The 13,260-nt window shown below is 42.4% G+C and overlaps 2 protein-coding genes across 2 annotated transcripts; both read left to right on the top strand.

Moving 5' to 3' along the window:
• Window positions 1-223: 223 nt before the first annotated feature.
• Window positions 224-4,700, top strand: LOC104433851 (phenylacetaldehyde reductase). Its single transcript, XM_010046726.3, has 6 exons — window positions 224-447; window positions 1,147-1,316; window positions 2,711-2,902; window positions 3,179-3,341; window positions 3,889-4,075; window positions 4,377-4,700. Exons 1-6 carry the CDS (start codon window positions 321-323, stop codon window positions 4,519-4,521), a joined length of 984 nt encoding a protein of 327 aa, XP_010045028.2. The 5' UTR covers window positions 224-320; the 3' UTR covers window positions 4,522-4,700.
• Window positions 4,701-8,507: 3,807 nt separating this feature from the next.
• Window positions 8,508-11,924, top strand: LOC104435693 (phenylacetaldehyde reductase-like). Its single transcript, XM_039305922.1, has 5 exons — window positions 8,508-8,642; window positions 9,529-9,698; window positions 11,083-11,277; window positions 11,570-11,693; window positions 11,815-11,924. Exons 1-5 carry the CDS (start codon window positions 8,516-8,518, stop codon window positions 11,922-11,924), a joined length of 726 nt encoding a protein of 241 aa, XP_039161856.1. The 5' UTR covers window positions 8,508-8,515.
• The last annotated feature ends 1,336 nt before the right edge of the window (window positions 11,925-13,260 follow it).

Raw genomic sequence — 13,260 nt, forward strand, 5'->3', positions numbered from 1 at the left:
CCCGGTTTAAATTCCATCAGCCGACGCGTCACCCCGACACTTAAACCCCCCTTCGAAGCAATATAAAAATGCTTATTACAATTATAAAAATAATACCTTGACGTTCCGTTAGCATCCGACGGCTGGAATTCCGCCACGTGGCGTCGGGTCGTGGGGCGGCATCGACGTGCGTCAGCGTTTTTCAAGAGGATATCGAAGCCCCGACCACTATAAAAGAGTGCTCCTGCGGCCTCGACAGCCGCATCTGCAGCAGAGCGAGAGAGGCACCTCCTCGAAACGAAGAAGAAGAAGGACGAAGGACGAAGGAGACGAAGGCGAGAATGAGCGCGGCGGGCGGTGCCGGGAAGGTCGTGTGCGTGACCGGGGCGTCCGGTTACATCGCCTCGTGGCTCGTCAAGCTCCTCCTGCAGCGCGGCTACACCGTCAAGGCCTCCGTCCGCGATCCGAGTCCGTTCCTCGATCCCCTCTCGTTTCCGCTTTCCGTTGGAGTCGAGTCTTGCTTCGATGCGTGCCTTTTGGTGGTGATCGGCCGTTGGTTGTCCCCGATCGGCCGGTTTTGCTTCCCGACGGTCTTTGATTCTCTCTCGTGTCGTGTGTGTCCCGTCCGTGTGACGCGGCCTATTTCGTCGTCATCTCGCGTAATCCTATGCCGTAGATGAATGTTTCGTGCGTATGCAGTTTCGGACTGGTGGCCGAGTGAAGTAGCTTGTGTTTTGGCTGGATTGGTTTGAGGTAATCGAGGTTTTAACAGCTGAGTGGGGTTTAACTGAAACTGGGGGTGTAGTGCTTTTTTCCCGACGGCGTGCCTTGTAGAAAGGTTTTCTTTTTGCTTCTTTTTCGAGCATTTCTGGAGCATAGAGGAGTCATCTCGTGAGATTATTGATTACCAGATGATGGTGGTTAGAGGTATAATCGATCTGGATAAACCTCTTTTTGTCCTTTTGGCCTAAATGCGAGGTTATTCTTTTAGAACTGGAGTAGTTGTGCCTTAGTTAGGTAGGCAAGGAAAAAATGAAAGAGAACGTTCGGGAATCTTCTAAAAGGTTACGAGATATTGGGTTTGTTTTCTCGGTATTGTTACATGAGGTTTCCAAATTTCTATTACAGTGCCATGCTTTAAATCATTTGCTCTTGTCTCTCCTACAGATGATCCAAAAAAGACTGAACATTTGCTTGGACTTGATGGAGCGAAAGATAGACTTCAACTGTTCAAAGCAAACCTGCTGGAAGAGGGTTCATTTGATCCTATTGTTGAGGGTTGTGCAGGCGTTTTTCACACTGCCTCTCCCTTTTATCATGATGTCAAGGATCCGCAGGTTTGGTTCCAGAATTCATACGCTAGTCATTGCAGAGTAGTTCTTTTTTCTATTTTCCATTAATCCTTTTTTGCCACCTTTTATTTATTGAAGCCAACCAGCATGTGTCATGTTTATCCTGAGAGAGTCGGAATTTATTCAATATTAACCATAACCAAGTTCATTAACTTCATCACCCCCGTTTAGTTTTGTTATACTATAGCTTTGCCTTTTTCAATTATGAAAGGGAATGGAGGGTGCCTGGAAACTGTAGTGGAAGTGACTGTATTCTTCTGCTCTTTGATTTGCATAATCCGATATTCTCATCTAAGCACATCTCTCATTACCTTCTAATGTACAGCTTAGCAAATTGTTTGTGAAAATTTGTCGGGATCAACTGTATATGGGATTTTAAGTTGTCTGGCTTATCTTTTGGTCATTCACTTCTATACCTTTACTCTAGTATCCGCTAATGTATTCTCTTTTTGGTGCGATAATAGTTTGGTTGTGTATCTCATTATGTTTCCTTACGTGCGTAAGTTAAAGGCAAGGAAATAGAGCATGTGAGTTCGAGGACTTACCTAATTTTTCCCTTAGACCCCAAAAGATTCAAATTTTCATTTATTTTGTTACATTTTTACTTGGTAATTGATGATAACAAAGCCTGTTTACAAATGGATTTATCTCGACTTTGATATGATTCTTTTATGGATGAGCAAGATCATAGAGTAGCATGTCAACTTCTATCAGTTCATGTGTTTTGGGAGAGAACCATCATTTATATGGGGACCTCCCTCTCACTTGCGCTTCTTACAATGTTACGTACAATTAGTTCTCTTACTAGAACTACGCAGAATCAATGGAGATCCTACTATTGTTGAGTACATACTAGATTGAAGTTTGTGAAGTTAGACGGAGTTGAGAGATATTTGAATTATTATTTACTAAGGAGGTGTCTCCATTTCTGATGCTAATTGAATTCTTCAGCACCCCATTTCTTATTTAAATGATGTGTTAGGTAATTGGCTAACATGACTAAAACATGTCATATTTCCTGAGTGCCTTGCTAATTAGTTCTTGCCTATCCAGGCCAAATGAGCATGTAAAAAGTCTTCATTGGGAAGTTTTCTCTAGATTTTTTTTTTTGGGCAAATGCTGTTCGTTAAGTCAAATATGTAGCCTTGCCTTATCCCATGCCCTTGTCTTTGTCATATTTTAAGACTATGGATGTCAAAATGCTGGCTGCTGTTCACTGAGGAACCTTGAATTGGCGAGGAGAAAAAACTTAAGTAGGATTTATAATTCAAGTTCTAGGTGTGCACTGAAGATTTTATGACATGTAGTGACACAATCTGTTCTCTCATTATTTCATCTAATTTATCTCTTTTGGCAAATTAATTGTTATCATATTTCAGGCAGAATTACTTGATCCGGCTGTGAAGGGAACACTCAATGTCCTGAAGTCATGTTCCAAAGCACCTTCTCTGCAGCGTGTGGTCTTGACATCATCTATGGCTGCAGTTGCATACAATAGACAACCGCGGACACCTGAAGTTGTGGTGGATGAAAGTTGGTTTTCTGATCCAGACTTGTGCAGGCAAACCAATGTATGCATCTTGTCCATTTTAATTTTGTTGTCTCATGTATTATCTACTGGTGCTGAGATGATCAACATGAGTGAAATCTAAAAATGAACTGTTAACCACTCCTCTCAAAGTGATCTCTCCCATTTTGTATTTCTTGTTATTGACACAAACTAGCTGGCTGGTTGGTGGAGTTGTTCCATTTCAATCTCAGTGGTTATCATAACAGCATCGATTTTGAAGTGGCTTTCTTTTCCGTCATGAATGCATTATATCTCTCTGATTTTTGCCCCCTTGTAGGCGTGGTATGTGCTTTCCAAGACTTTGGCTGAGGACGCTGCCTGGAAATTTGTGAAAGAAAAGGGCATTGACATGGTTACAATTAACCCAGCTATGGTGATTGGTCCTCTTTTGCAGCCAACACTTAACACAAGTGCTGCGGCGATCGGAAATTTGATAAATGGTAATTCAGTAGCTACCATTCTCCAGATAACAGAGTTTCGTGTTTCCATTGCATTGATCATGCATAATTGCATTGACAAACAGTTCTCTGCCCTAACTAACAAGGAAGCTTGCCCCGCTATTCTGTTTCTTTACCATCCTAATTCAGTTTTACCCATTCTAACTTACTATTTGAGGGGAGGAAATATGAATATTTACTTTTCTAACTTCTTAATATATGATGATTATATAATTGTACAAATTTACCCATTCAGCTGGGGCATTGTCGGTATCTCTCCTTTTCGGTAAAGTCCTCGTCTCATTTCTTTGTTTGATTTTGATTACTTCTGTGATTTTTCCTTGGGAGAAAGGAGCAAGGATACCAATTGAATTGAGGTGTACCATCACCCACTTCATTGCCGTCAATTTTTCCCCTTGTGTTTTCACCATACAGTAGCCATCCTTGTTATATGCAGCCTACTTATTTTTTTATTATAAAGTTTTGTCGTATCCCTTCAAACCAAGAGTATTTTAATTTGATATCCATTCTGCTTGTGATTCCAACTCAGCTGCACCAACTTTTCCAAATGCAAGTTTTGGATGGGTCAATGTCAAAGATGTTGCAAATGCTCATATACTGGCATTTGAGGTCCCATCAGCCAGCGGAAGATATTGTTTAGTTGAGAGAATTGCACACTACTCCGAGATCGTGAGGATCTTACGTGAGCTTTACCCTTCTGCCCAGCTTCCAGAAAAGTAAGTAGTTAGACCATAACCTGTACATGTATAGTGACCTTTAGAGTATCGAGGTTTTCCTATTATCGTGTGAAGGTAGACAAGTTTTTCAGGGGAAATACTATTAGTATAAAATCACATGCTGCTGATTTACAAGATTTTTTTTTTTTTTTGAACTATAATTTCTGGTGGTAGGGACTTTTGGAGTTAGCATCTCATATACAAGTTCCTAGGTCTACTGTCTCATTTTTCCCATGATGTCTATCTTGCGACTGTTTGCTTCAGCGGAGATTGCTGATTCTGCTTGAAATTCACTTCGTAGGTCCGCGGACGACAAGCCTTTCGTGCCGATCTATCAGGTGTCCAAGGAGAAAGTGAAAAGCTTGGGGATCAACTACATTCCTCTGGAGCAGAATTTGAAGGAGACTGTTGAAAGCCTGAAGGAGAAGGGATTTGTTAAGTTCTGATAGAAAATTTTCCCAATTCAGAAATGTAATAGGGAGGCTTATCACCCTACTGCCTGTTCGTTTTCATGAAGTGTGTTTGCACATGAACATTGGTGAAGGCAGGAAACCACAGACTTTCCTGCTTCCTCTGTACTCGTCTTCATAATAAAGCGAGGAGTACCGTCGCTGTGTTCTTGCTCGATCGTTGAATTAGGATGGACCGAGTGTCCGACCGGCGGCGACGTTCTTATTAGGTCCATGGCCATTGGTTTGCGTGAAGGGCGTCCGAAATTATCCCTTTGCGAAATTTGCGCCCTCCTCCGTATCAAAACTTTCTAGAACTTCCAAGTTTAGAACCTCTAATAATCAACATAACAATCAGTTCTAGAGGCAATGTGACCTCGTGAGTCGCAGCGACGGCAGGATCATATATTTTCTCGACAACTGCTGCTTCCGGATTTGTCAATTGTAGTCTGACAACGTGGCAGAATGGACGGTCCCTCGATCGGATGATGCAAAAGCGCAGTCAAATGGTCTTCGAGTACTATTATTATTATTCCGTTCCAAATAAGGATCCTGGATCCTTCCCCGACGGACAATGCGAGGTACAGAGAAACCTTTTCGGATAATGCAAAGCGCAGTCAAATGGTCTTCGAGTACTATTATTATTAGGGAAAATTCCAAATAAGGATCCGAAGTGGATCAATTTTCTCAAATAAGGATTTGAAATTAACTTTTTTTTATGTTTTATAAAGAATTTTAAAAATGAACCTTTGTCTCAAATAAGGACCCGAAGTGGTTGAATCAATTTTAAATAAAGACCCGTTCTTTGGTTAATCAAATATTAATTTTTATTTCATGTGACATTTTCGATAACTTAGGCGATTTGGGAAATTTTGTTTAAAAAAATATATAAGGAAAATTAACAAATCCTAAAACAGAAAAAAAAAAAAAAAAAAAAAAGGCTTAGGTTTTCTACAATCTCCCCATTCCTTGTACCCATCCTTTGCAAAGTCAAAGTTCTCCCCATTTCTTCTACCCATCATCTGCAAAATCGAAGACCCAAATTCTCCATCAATTGAAGCACGAATTCGAAAACAAGAAGAATACCATATGCTTTTTTGTTTGTTTGCGGAGAGCCAAATTCTCCATCAGTCAAGTAAGGCGAGGAGTGACGAGAATCGAGTCGCGACAATGACCGCCCGTAGCGATTTGGTTGAGGAGCAACGAGAAAGAAGAGAGAAGAAAATGTAAACATCTAAATAAATAACCTAAACTTAATTAATTTAGAATTTTCCATTTTTTTTCCTATCACAATTTTCGACAAAATTGCCCCTATTTTAATTGCTGGAAAATGTCTGCCGGTGAGCTAAAGTCCTCAATAGAGATTAACTTAATCACTTCAGGTATTTATTTAATACAAATTTTACTTCGAGTCCTTATTTGAAACAATGAGTCTACTTCGGATCATTATTTGATACAAAGTTTACTTTTTGATCCTTATTTGAGAAAATAAATTCACTTTGTCTTTATTTGGAATTTTCCCTTATTATTATTGTTATTATTATTATTATTATTCAGTCTCCATGCCTGCGCTCCTTCCCGACAAACTTGTCGAGGTACAAAGAAACATTTTTGGCCAATGACTTGAACACGTTTCCCTTGCTCTTGGAAAGTATCCACCTGCCCACCCCTGACCAACACGTCGGCTTCCATCTCGCCAGTGGAATTGCGCTTTCGGGCGGCCCGGCCCGGCCCGGCCCTTGAATTACATGTTTGTTGCCGTTCCTTTCCTGGTGTAATTTACATCTTAGGCGGGGCATGATAACTTTTCTATTTCTCCCAATTTCTGTTCTTTTGTTCATGGAATAAAAAAGAATAGAAATCTGATTGGTAAAACATTTATTTCCGGCAACAATTTATCTAATTTTTTGTTCTTGGGAACAGTTTTGAAAAACAAAAAAAAAGTTACTATTTATTACCGGAAACAATTTCTATAAATAAGTCAATTTTTTTTTTCTCTCTTGCTTTCTTGCAATAACCTCTAATCGCCCGGAGCCACCGCCGACCCATTAGCCGCTTCTTTGCCGCCATTGTTGCCACATCTACATCCGCCACCGCTGCATCAGCCCCACCGCCGGCCACCGGCCCCCACCGCCGTCGGCCACCGCCGCCGGCCCCCACCGTCGTGACCGCCCGCCACCGCCCCCGCCCGGTCGCCACCGCCCCCGGCCACCCACCGCCACTGTTGCTGCCATTGCCGCTCGGCCACTCGCTAGCCGCTTGCATGAGCGCTAGTTGTTGCCGCCACCAACCGCCCGCCCCACCACCACTTGGTTGACGACCGATGGTCGCCGTTGCTCGATTGTGACGGTGATGATTGCCGCCGGGTGATGGTCGGCCGAATCGGTTGGCAAGAATAAAAAATGAATAAATACAAAAAAAAAAAAAAAATTATTGTGTTATCAAACGTATTTCTATTATTTTTTATTCCAAGAGTAGAAATTTTATGTAGTTATCAAACAGATTTTTTTACTCAGAAATTGTTCCTCAGAACAGAAATATAAAAGAACTATTTCTAAAAAAAAATAAAAAAAATTCTTTCCCATAATAGAAGCGTCGTCATGCGCAACCTTAGAGTTCTTATCAAAACATCGTTATCGAATACAGAATTATCCTTTTTCACGGCTTCCAGAGTAAAGTCTTTTTGCGCATTATTTTCTGATGCTCGACGAGCATATTTTGGGCACCCATCCAAAAAATGTTCGAGAATGATGAGAAAAAAGAAATATTAAATTCATATGAGTAAATTAATCATCCTAGAGTCAATGTATATCATAAGAGCTTACTTGTATAATAATTACCTATGATGCAGTGACGAATGATATGGGTCAGTGTCGATTAAATTGTCAAAGTTATTCACGGCCGCTCAACAAGGATTTTGGCGAGTGGATTGCTCTGGAAGGTAAGAGCTTCCGCTTAGCTGCGATTTGGAGGAGAATTGCCAATTGGTTGCCAAATTGAAAACTCAAAACTCGTAGGTTGCATAACCACCCACTAAACTTATAGGTGCATGCTAACCCACATTTCACTCGGGCGGTGTGCTGACACTGTAGGTTGGTTGATTAGTCTTCGGATCATCAAGAGCATTAATATGAGAACACCGAAGCAGTCCATAATCGTTGATAACATCGACTGTTTAGCTCATGTTGAGCTTGTGATTTGGCGTGGATTGAAGGTCTTGCAAGTAGCCATCATTAAGAATAATAGTCTCTCTCTTTTTTTTTGTCTTGATTCTTGTCGGGATAGGGCAAGGCTCAACCTCACCAGCCCTCTCCTATAGCTGGTTGCTAGTCGTCGATGGGCCTAGAGACCGATGGAAAGAATTGTAAGATTTACTCAGGCTAGATTGAAAATAGAAATATTTAAAAAATCATAAAAATTGTCTTTATTAGCTAATAAGAATTTGAAAAATTCAAACTTGACACTTTTTACTTAAGAATTGTATGAGATTTACTCAGGCTATTGTCGATTTTTCTAAATGATTGAATTATTAGATTAAGATTATGGAAAGGAATGAAAATGTAAATCAATACTCGGAAATTATCTTCTCGTCCTTCAGGAAACTTGGTTGATGCGCGGGGGATTATGTGGGAAACCAATTCTATTTATCCCATAAGCCAAACCGTCATATACTGACAATTAAATCCCCTTCGAGAATATAAAATACTTGTGAAAAACACCTTTGCCTCCGAGTGTCCCTTACGCATCCGAACGGCGGATACGACGCCACGTGGCATTGCGCCCGGGTCGGCGTTCTCCGACGAGCGTCCGCGTCTTTTTGAAATGGGCATCGAAGCGCGCGCTCGCTCGCTCGGCCGCTCCGCTGCAATTGCTCAGGGCAGCGCGCCAAATCCTGAGCAAGAGTAACCTCCCCCTCCTCCTCCTCCTCCTCCTCCTCCTCGAAGCGAAGAAGAAGAAGAAGGACGAAGAAGAGTGATCGGAGAAGACGAGAATGAGCGCGGCGGTCGGTGCCGAGAAGACCGTGTGCGTCACCGGAGCGTCCGGCTGCATCGCTTCGTGGCTCGTGAAGCTCCTCCTGCAGTGTCGGTACACCGTCAAGGCCTCCGTTCGCCATCCGAGTCCGTTCTCGATCCCCTCTCGTTTCCGTTTCCGTTTCCGTTCGCGTCCGTTTCTTTTGGTGATGATTGACGCGAGCGACCGTTCGATTGTCCGTGATCGACTGATTTTGCTTTGTGATGAGCTCTCGTGTTGTTGAACACGATCTGTTTCTCGTCATTTCGTGCAACTCTGTTGTCGTAGATGAAAGTTCGTAAATCTGTAGTTTGAGACCGTGGCCGAGTAGTTTCGGTTTTGGATGGATTGTTCTGAAGTCGCTCGAGGTTTTAGCAGCTGAGCGGGGTTTATCCAATAGTGGATGCTTTTTGTCCCGACGGTGGGCCTTGCAGAGAGGTTCTCCTTCTGCTTCTCTTCTTTTCCGAGCATGTCTTGAGTATAGAGGAGTCATCTCGTGAGATTATTGATTACCAGATGAGTATGGTTAGAGGTAAAATCAATCTGGATAATCCTTTTTTCTTTTGGCATGCTCAAGCCAAATGCATTAGTTAGGATTGTTTTGCCAGCTCCGAAGACATTCATCAATGAGGTTGTGACGTGTGGTGCTCTGGTTGTCTTTTATGGCTTGTATTTGTTCATATGAAGAGTGATCTTGCTGCTGTTACTCGAACTCGTTCCTGCATCGGCAGGTGAGGCAAATGAAAGAGAACATTGAGGAATCTTCTAAAAAGTTTCAAGATCTTGGGTTTTTGTTCTCTCGGTTTGGTTATATGAGGTTTTCAAATTTCAATAACAGTACCATGCTCCAAATCATTTAGTTACTGGGGAAGAGACATGATGTTGTTTGACTCAAGCCCTTCCAGTTTAGTGGACGAGTTATGTTCATTGAATTTTGTGGCTTTCCTTATATCCAAACAGCTCATTTACAGCGATTGCTCGTCTCCCCAACTGATGATCCAAAAAAGACTGAACATCTGCTTGCACCTGATGGAGCAAAGGAGAGACTTCAACTGTTCAAAGCAAACCTGCTGGAAGAGGGTTCATTTGATCCTGTTGTTGAGGGTTGTGCAGGCGTTTTTCACACTGCCTCTCCCTTTTATCATGATGTCAAGGATCCGCAGGTTTGGTTCCAGAATTCATACGCTAGTCCTTGCAGAGTAGTTTTTCCGCATTTTAGTCCTTTTTTGCCACATTTTATTTTATTGAGGCCAACTATGCTTATCCTGAGAGAGTAGGAATCTATTCAATATTAACCATGAAAAATTTCGTTAACATGGTCACTCCTGTTTAGTTTTGTTATACTCAGCATTGCCTTATGATTACGAAAGGGAATGAAGGGTGCCTGGAAACTGTAGTTGAAGTGACTGTACTCTTCTGCTTTTTAATTTGCAGGATCTGATATTCTCATCAAGCACATCTCTCGCCACCTTCTAATGTACAGCTTTGCAAATTGTTTGTGAAAGTGGGTTGGGATCAATTCTACAAAGGATTTTAAGTTGTCCAGCTTATGTTTCGGTCATGTGCTTCTATACCTTTAGTTTAGCATTCGCTGATGTATTCTTCTTTTATTGCAATGATAGTTTTGTTGTCTATCTCGTTATGTTTCTTTACATTCATAAGTTACAGGCAAGGAATTAAGAGAATGTGAGTCGTAGGACTTACCTAAGTTTTCCCTCAGACTTTCATTTATTTCGTTACATAGTTTACTTGATAATTGATGATAACAAAACCTGTTTATGAATGGATTTCTCTCGACTTTGTCATGTTTCTAGAGAAATAAATCATATAGTAGCATGTTCACTTTTGTCAATTTTTTGGTTATTGGGAGAGAACAGTCATTTATACGGGGACCTCCTACATACTTGGCCTACTTATAATGTTACTTCCTAATAGTTCTACTACAAGAACGATGCAGAACCAATGGAGATCCTTCTATTATTGAGTCTGTACCAGATTGAAGTTAGTGAAGTTAGATGGAGTTGAGTCGTGGCTTGAATTCAAATATACTGATGAGGTGTCTCCACGATATAAGTGGACTGTGTTTCTGATACTGATGAAATTCTTCAGCACCTTATTTCTTATTTACATGATGTGTTAGGTAATCAGTTACATGACTAAAACACGTCATATCCTGAGTGCCTTTGCTTATTACTGCTTGTCTATCCAGGCCGAATGAGCATGCTAAAGGTCTTCAATGGGAAGTTTCCCCCTAGATTCGTTTTTTGGGCCAAATACTGTTCATTGAGTCAAATATGAAGCCGATTGCGTCATCCCATGCCCTTCTCTTTGTCATATTATAAGATTATGGATGTCAAAATGTTGGCTGTTCCTCGCTGAGAAACCTTGAATTGGCGAGAAGAAAAAACTTAAGTAGGATTCATAATCCATGTTCTTGGGATGCACTAAAAAGTTCTTAGACATCATGTAACACAATCTGGTCTCTTGTTATTTGTGCTATTTTTTTTTTTATTCTCTTTTGGCTAATTAATTGTCATCATATTTCAGGCAGAATTACTGGATCCTGCTGCGAAGGGGGGAACTCTTAATGTTTTGAGGTCGTGTTCCAAAACACCTTCTGTGCAGCGTGTGGTCTTGACATTATCTATGGCTGCAGTTGAGGATGATGGAATACTGAGGACGCCTGATGTTGAGGTGGATGAAGATTGGTTTTGTCACTCTGACTTGTTGAGGGAAAATAACGTACGCATCTTGTCAGCTAAATTTCATCGTCTCCTGTTTTATTTTCTACTGGTGCTGAGATGATCAACATGAGTTAGATCTAACCGTTCACTGTTAACCACTCCTTTGAAAGTGCTCCTTCCCGTTTTACATTTCCGGTTATTGACACGAAACGAGTTGGCCAGTTGGTGGAGGAGTTGGTCCATTTCATTTTGTACATCTCAGTGGTTTCCATAATGCCATCAACTTGGAAGTGGCTTTCTTTTTGGTCGTGAATGCATGATCTCTTCCTCTCATTTTCAACCCCATGTAGATGTGGTATGAGTATGAGCTTTACAAGACTTTGACTGAGGAAGCTGCCTGGGAATTTGTGAAAGAAGAGGGTAATTCAGCAACATTCAACATAAGTGCTGCAGCGATCGCAAATTTGATAAATGGTAATTCAGCAGTAACCGTGAAAGCTCTCCAGATTCTAGAATTGTTTTGTGTTTCCACTGGATGGATCGTGCATGACTGCATTGACTTTTCCAATGTGGTGTGCGCGTGATTCCAACTCAGGTGCACCAACATTTCCAGATGAAAGTTGTGGATGGGTGGATGTCAAAGACGTTGCAAATGCTCATACACCGGCATTTGAAGTCCCATCAGCCCGCGGAAGATATTGCTGAGTGTATTCCACGCTACGATGGCGAGCCTTACACGCCGGTCTACTGGGTGTCCATGGAGAAAGTGAAAAGCTTGGGGATCGACTACGTTCCTCTGGAGCGGAGTCCGAAGGAAACTGTTGAAAGCCTGAAGGAGAAGGGATTTGTTAAATTCTGGCAGAAAATTTTGCCGAGTCAGAAATGTAAGTGGGAGGCTTTTCACCTTCGCGAAATACACGCCATCCTCCGCACGATAACTCATTAAAACTTCGAAATTTATCCCCTTGAATAGTCAACATAATAATCAGCTCTAGAGGCAATGTAACCTCGTAAAAAGCACAGTGACAGCAGGATTGGCCAACTGTAATCTGGCAACACGACAGAACAAAAGGTCACTTGATTGTAATATTGCCAAGTGCAGTCGAACGGTCTTCGAGTACGAGAATCCTCTTTTCATTTTTCATTTTTCTTTTTTGTTATTTTTTGTCCCTGCATGGCAGTTCCCCAACGGACTAGCCAAGGTCGACATCAAACATGTTTAGGGTGTGTTTGTTTGCGTTTCTGTTTAAAAATTGTTCCAGGGAACGAGAAATAGAAAAAAGTGTTTACATTCCGGGAACAATTTTTGAACAAAACAACGCGTTTGATAAAAACTTGTTAGGAATAAAAAATAAACGAAACATGTTTGGTAAATTTGGATAATTTTTTTATTTCTTTTATTTTTTCTATTTTTTCTTTTTTTTTTTTTTTTCATTTTTTTTTTTTCTTCTTTTGGCCGGTCGCCGGCCGGCGAGGGTCGGCCTCGCCTTGATCCGTGAGGCCGAGCTTGCCCGGCGGCGGCGCGCCCTCGCGGGCCACCGCCCGGCGGCGCCCAGACTCGCCCCCAGATCCGGCGAGGCCGAGGCTCGCCGGCGGCTGGGCGAGCTCGGCCTCGCCGGATCTGGGCGAGATCGAGCTCGCCCGGGCCGGCGCGAGTCGGCCTCGCCTTGATCCGGCGAGGCCGAGCTCGCCCAGCGGCCGGCGAGCGCGGCCTCGCCGGGCCACCGCCAAGCGAGGCCGAGGCTCGCCGGCCGGCGGGCGAGGTCGGCCTCGTCGGATCTGGGCGAGATCGAGGTCGCCCAGGCCGGCGCGAGGCCGACCCTCGCCCAGCTACGGCGAGCCTCGGCCTCGCCGTGGTGCAGGCGAGGCCCAGGCCCTTGTCGTGGTCGCCGGCCATGGCGGGCCGGCGACCGGCCAAAAGAAAAAGAACAAGAAAATAAGAGAAAAAGAAAAAAAAATAAGTGTTTCTTAAAAGTGTTTGAAACAAGAAACACAAAATTTGTGTTTTAACTTTGTTTAACTTTTTGTTCCCAGGAACAAA

The sequence above is a fragment of the Eucalyptus grandis genome, chromosome 2 (genome assembly GCF_016545825.1).
Source record: "Eucalyptus grandis isolate ANBG69807.140 chromosome 2, ASM1654582v1, whole genome shotgun sequence".
In the NCBI taxonomy this organism is placed as follows: domain Eukaryota; kingdom Viridiplantae; phylum Streptophyta; class Magnoliopsida; order Myrtales; family Myrtaceae; genus Eucalyptus; species Eucalyptus grandis.

Bases quoted from the DNA above. Each gene is read 5' to 3' on its own strand.
- LOC104433851 (XM_010046726.3), top strand. From the start codon at position 321: ATGAGCGCGGCGGGCGGTGCCGGGAAGGTCGTGTGCGTGACCGGGGCG. The intron at 448-1,146 runs GTCCGTTCCTCG...TCTCTCCTACAG, and splicing joins GGCCTCCGTCCGCGATCCGA to ATGATCCAAAAAAGACTGAA. The intron at 4,076-4,376 runs GTAAGTAGTTAG...TTCACTTCGTAG, and splicing joins TCTGCCCAGCTTCCAGAAAA to GTCCGCGGACGACAAGCCTT.
- LOC104435693 (XM_039305922.1), top strand. From the start codon at position 8,516: ATGAGCGCGGCGGTCGGTGCCGAGAAGACCGTGTGCGTCACCGGAGCG. The intron at 8,643-9,528 runs GTCCGTTCTCGA...TCTCCCCAACTG, and splicing joins GGCCTCCGTTCGCCATCCGA to ATGATCCAAAAAAGACTGAA. The intron at 11,278-11,569 runs GTACGCATCTTG...AACCCCATGTAG, and splicing joins ACTTGTTGAGGGAAAATAAC to ATGTGGTATGAGTATGAGCT.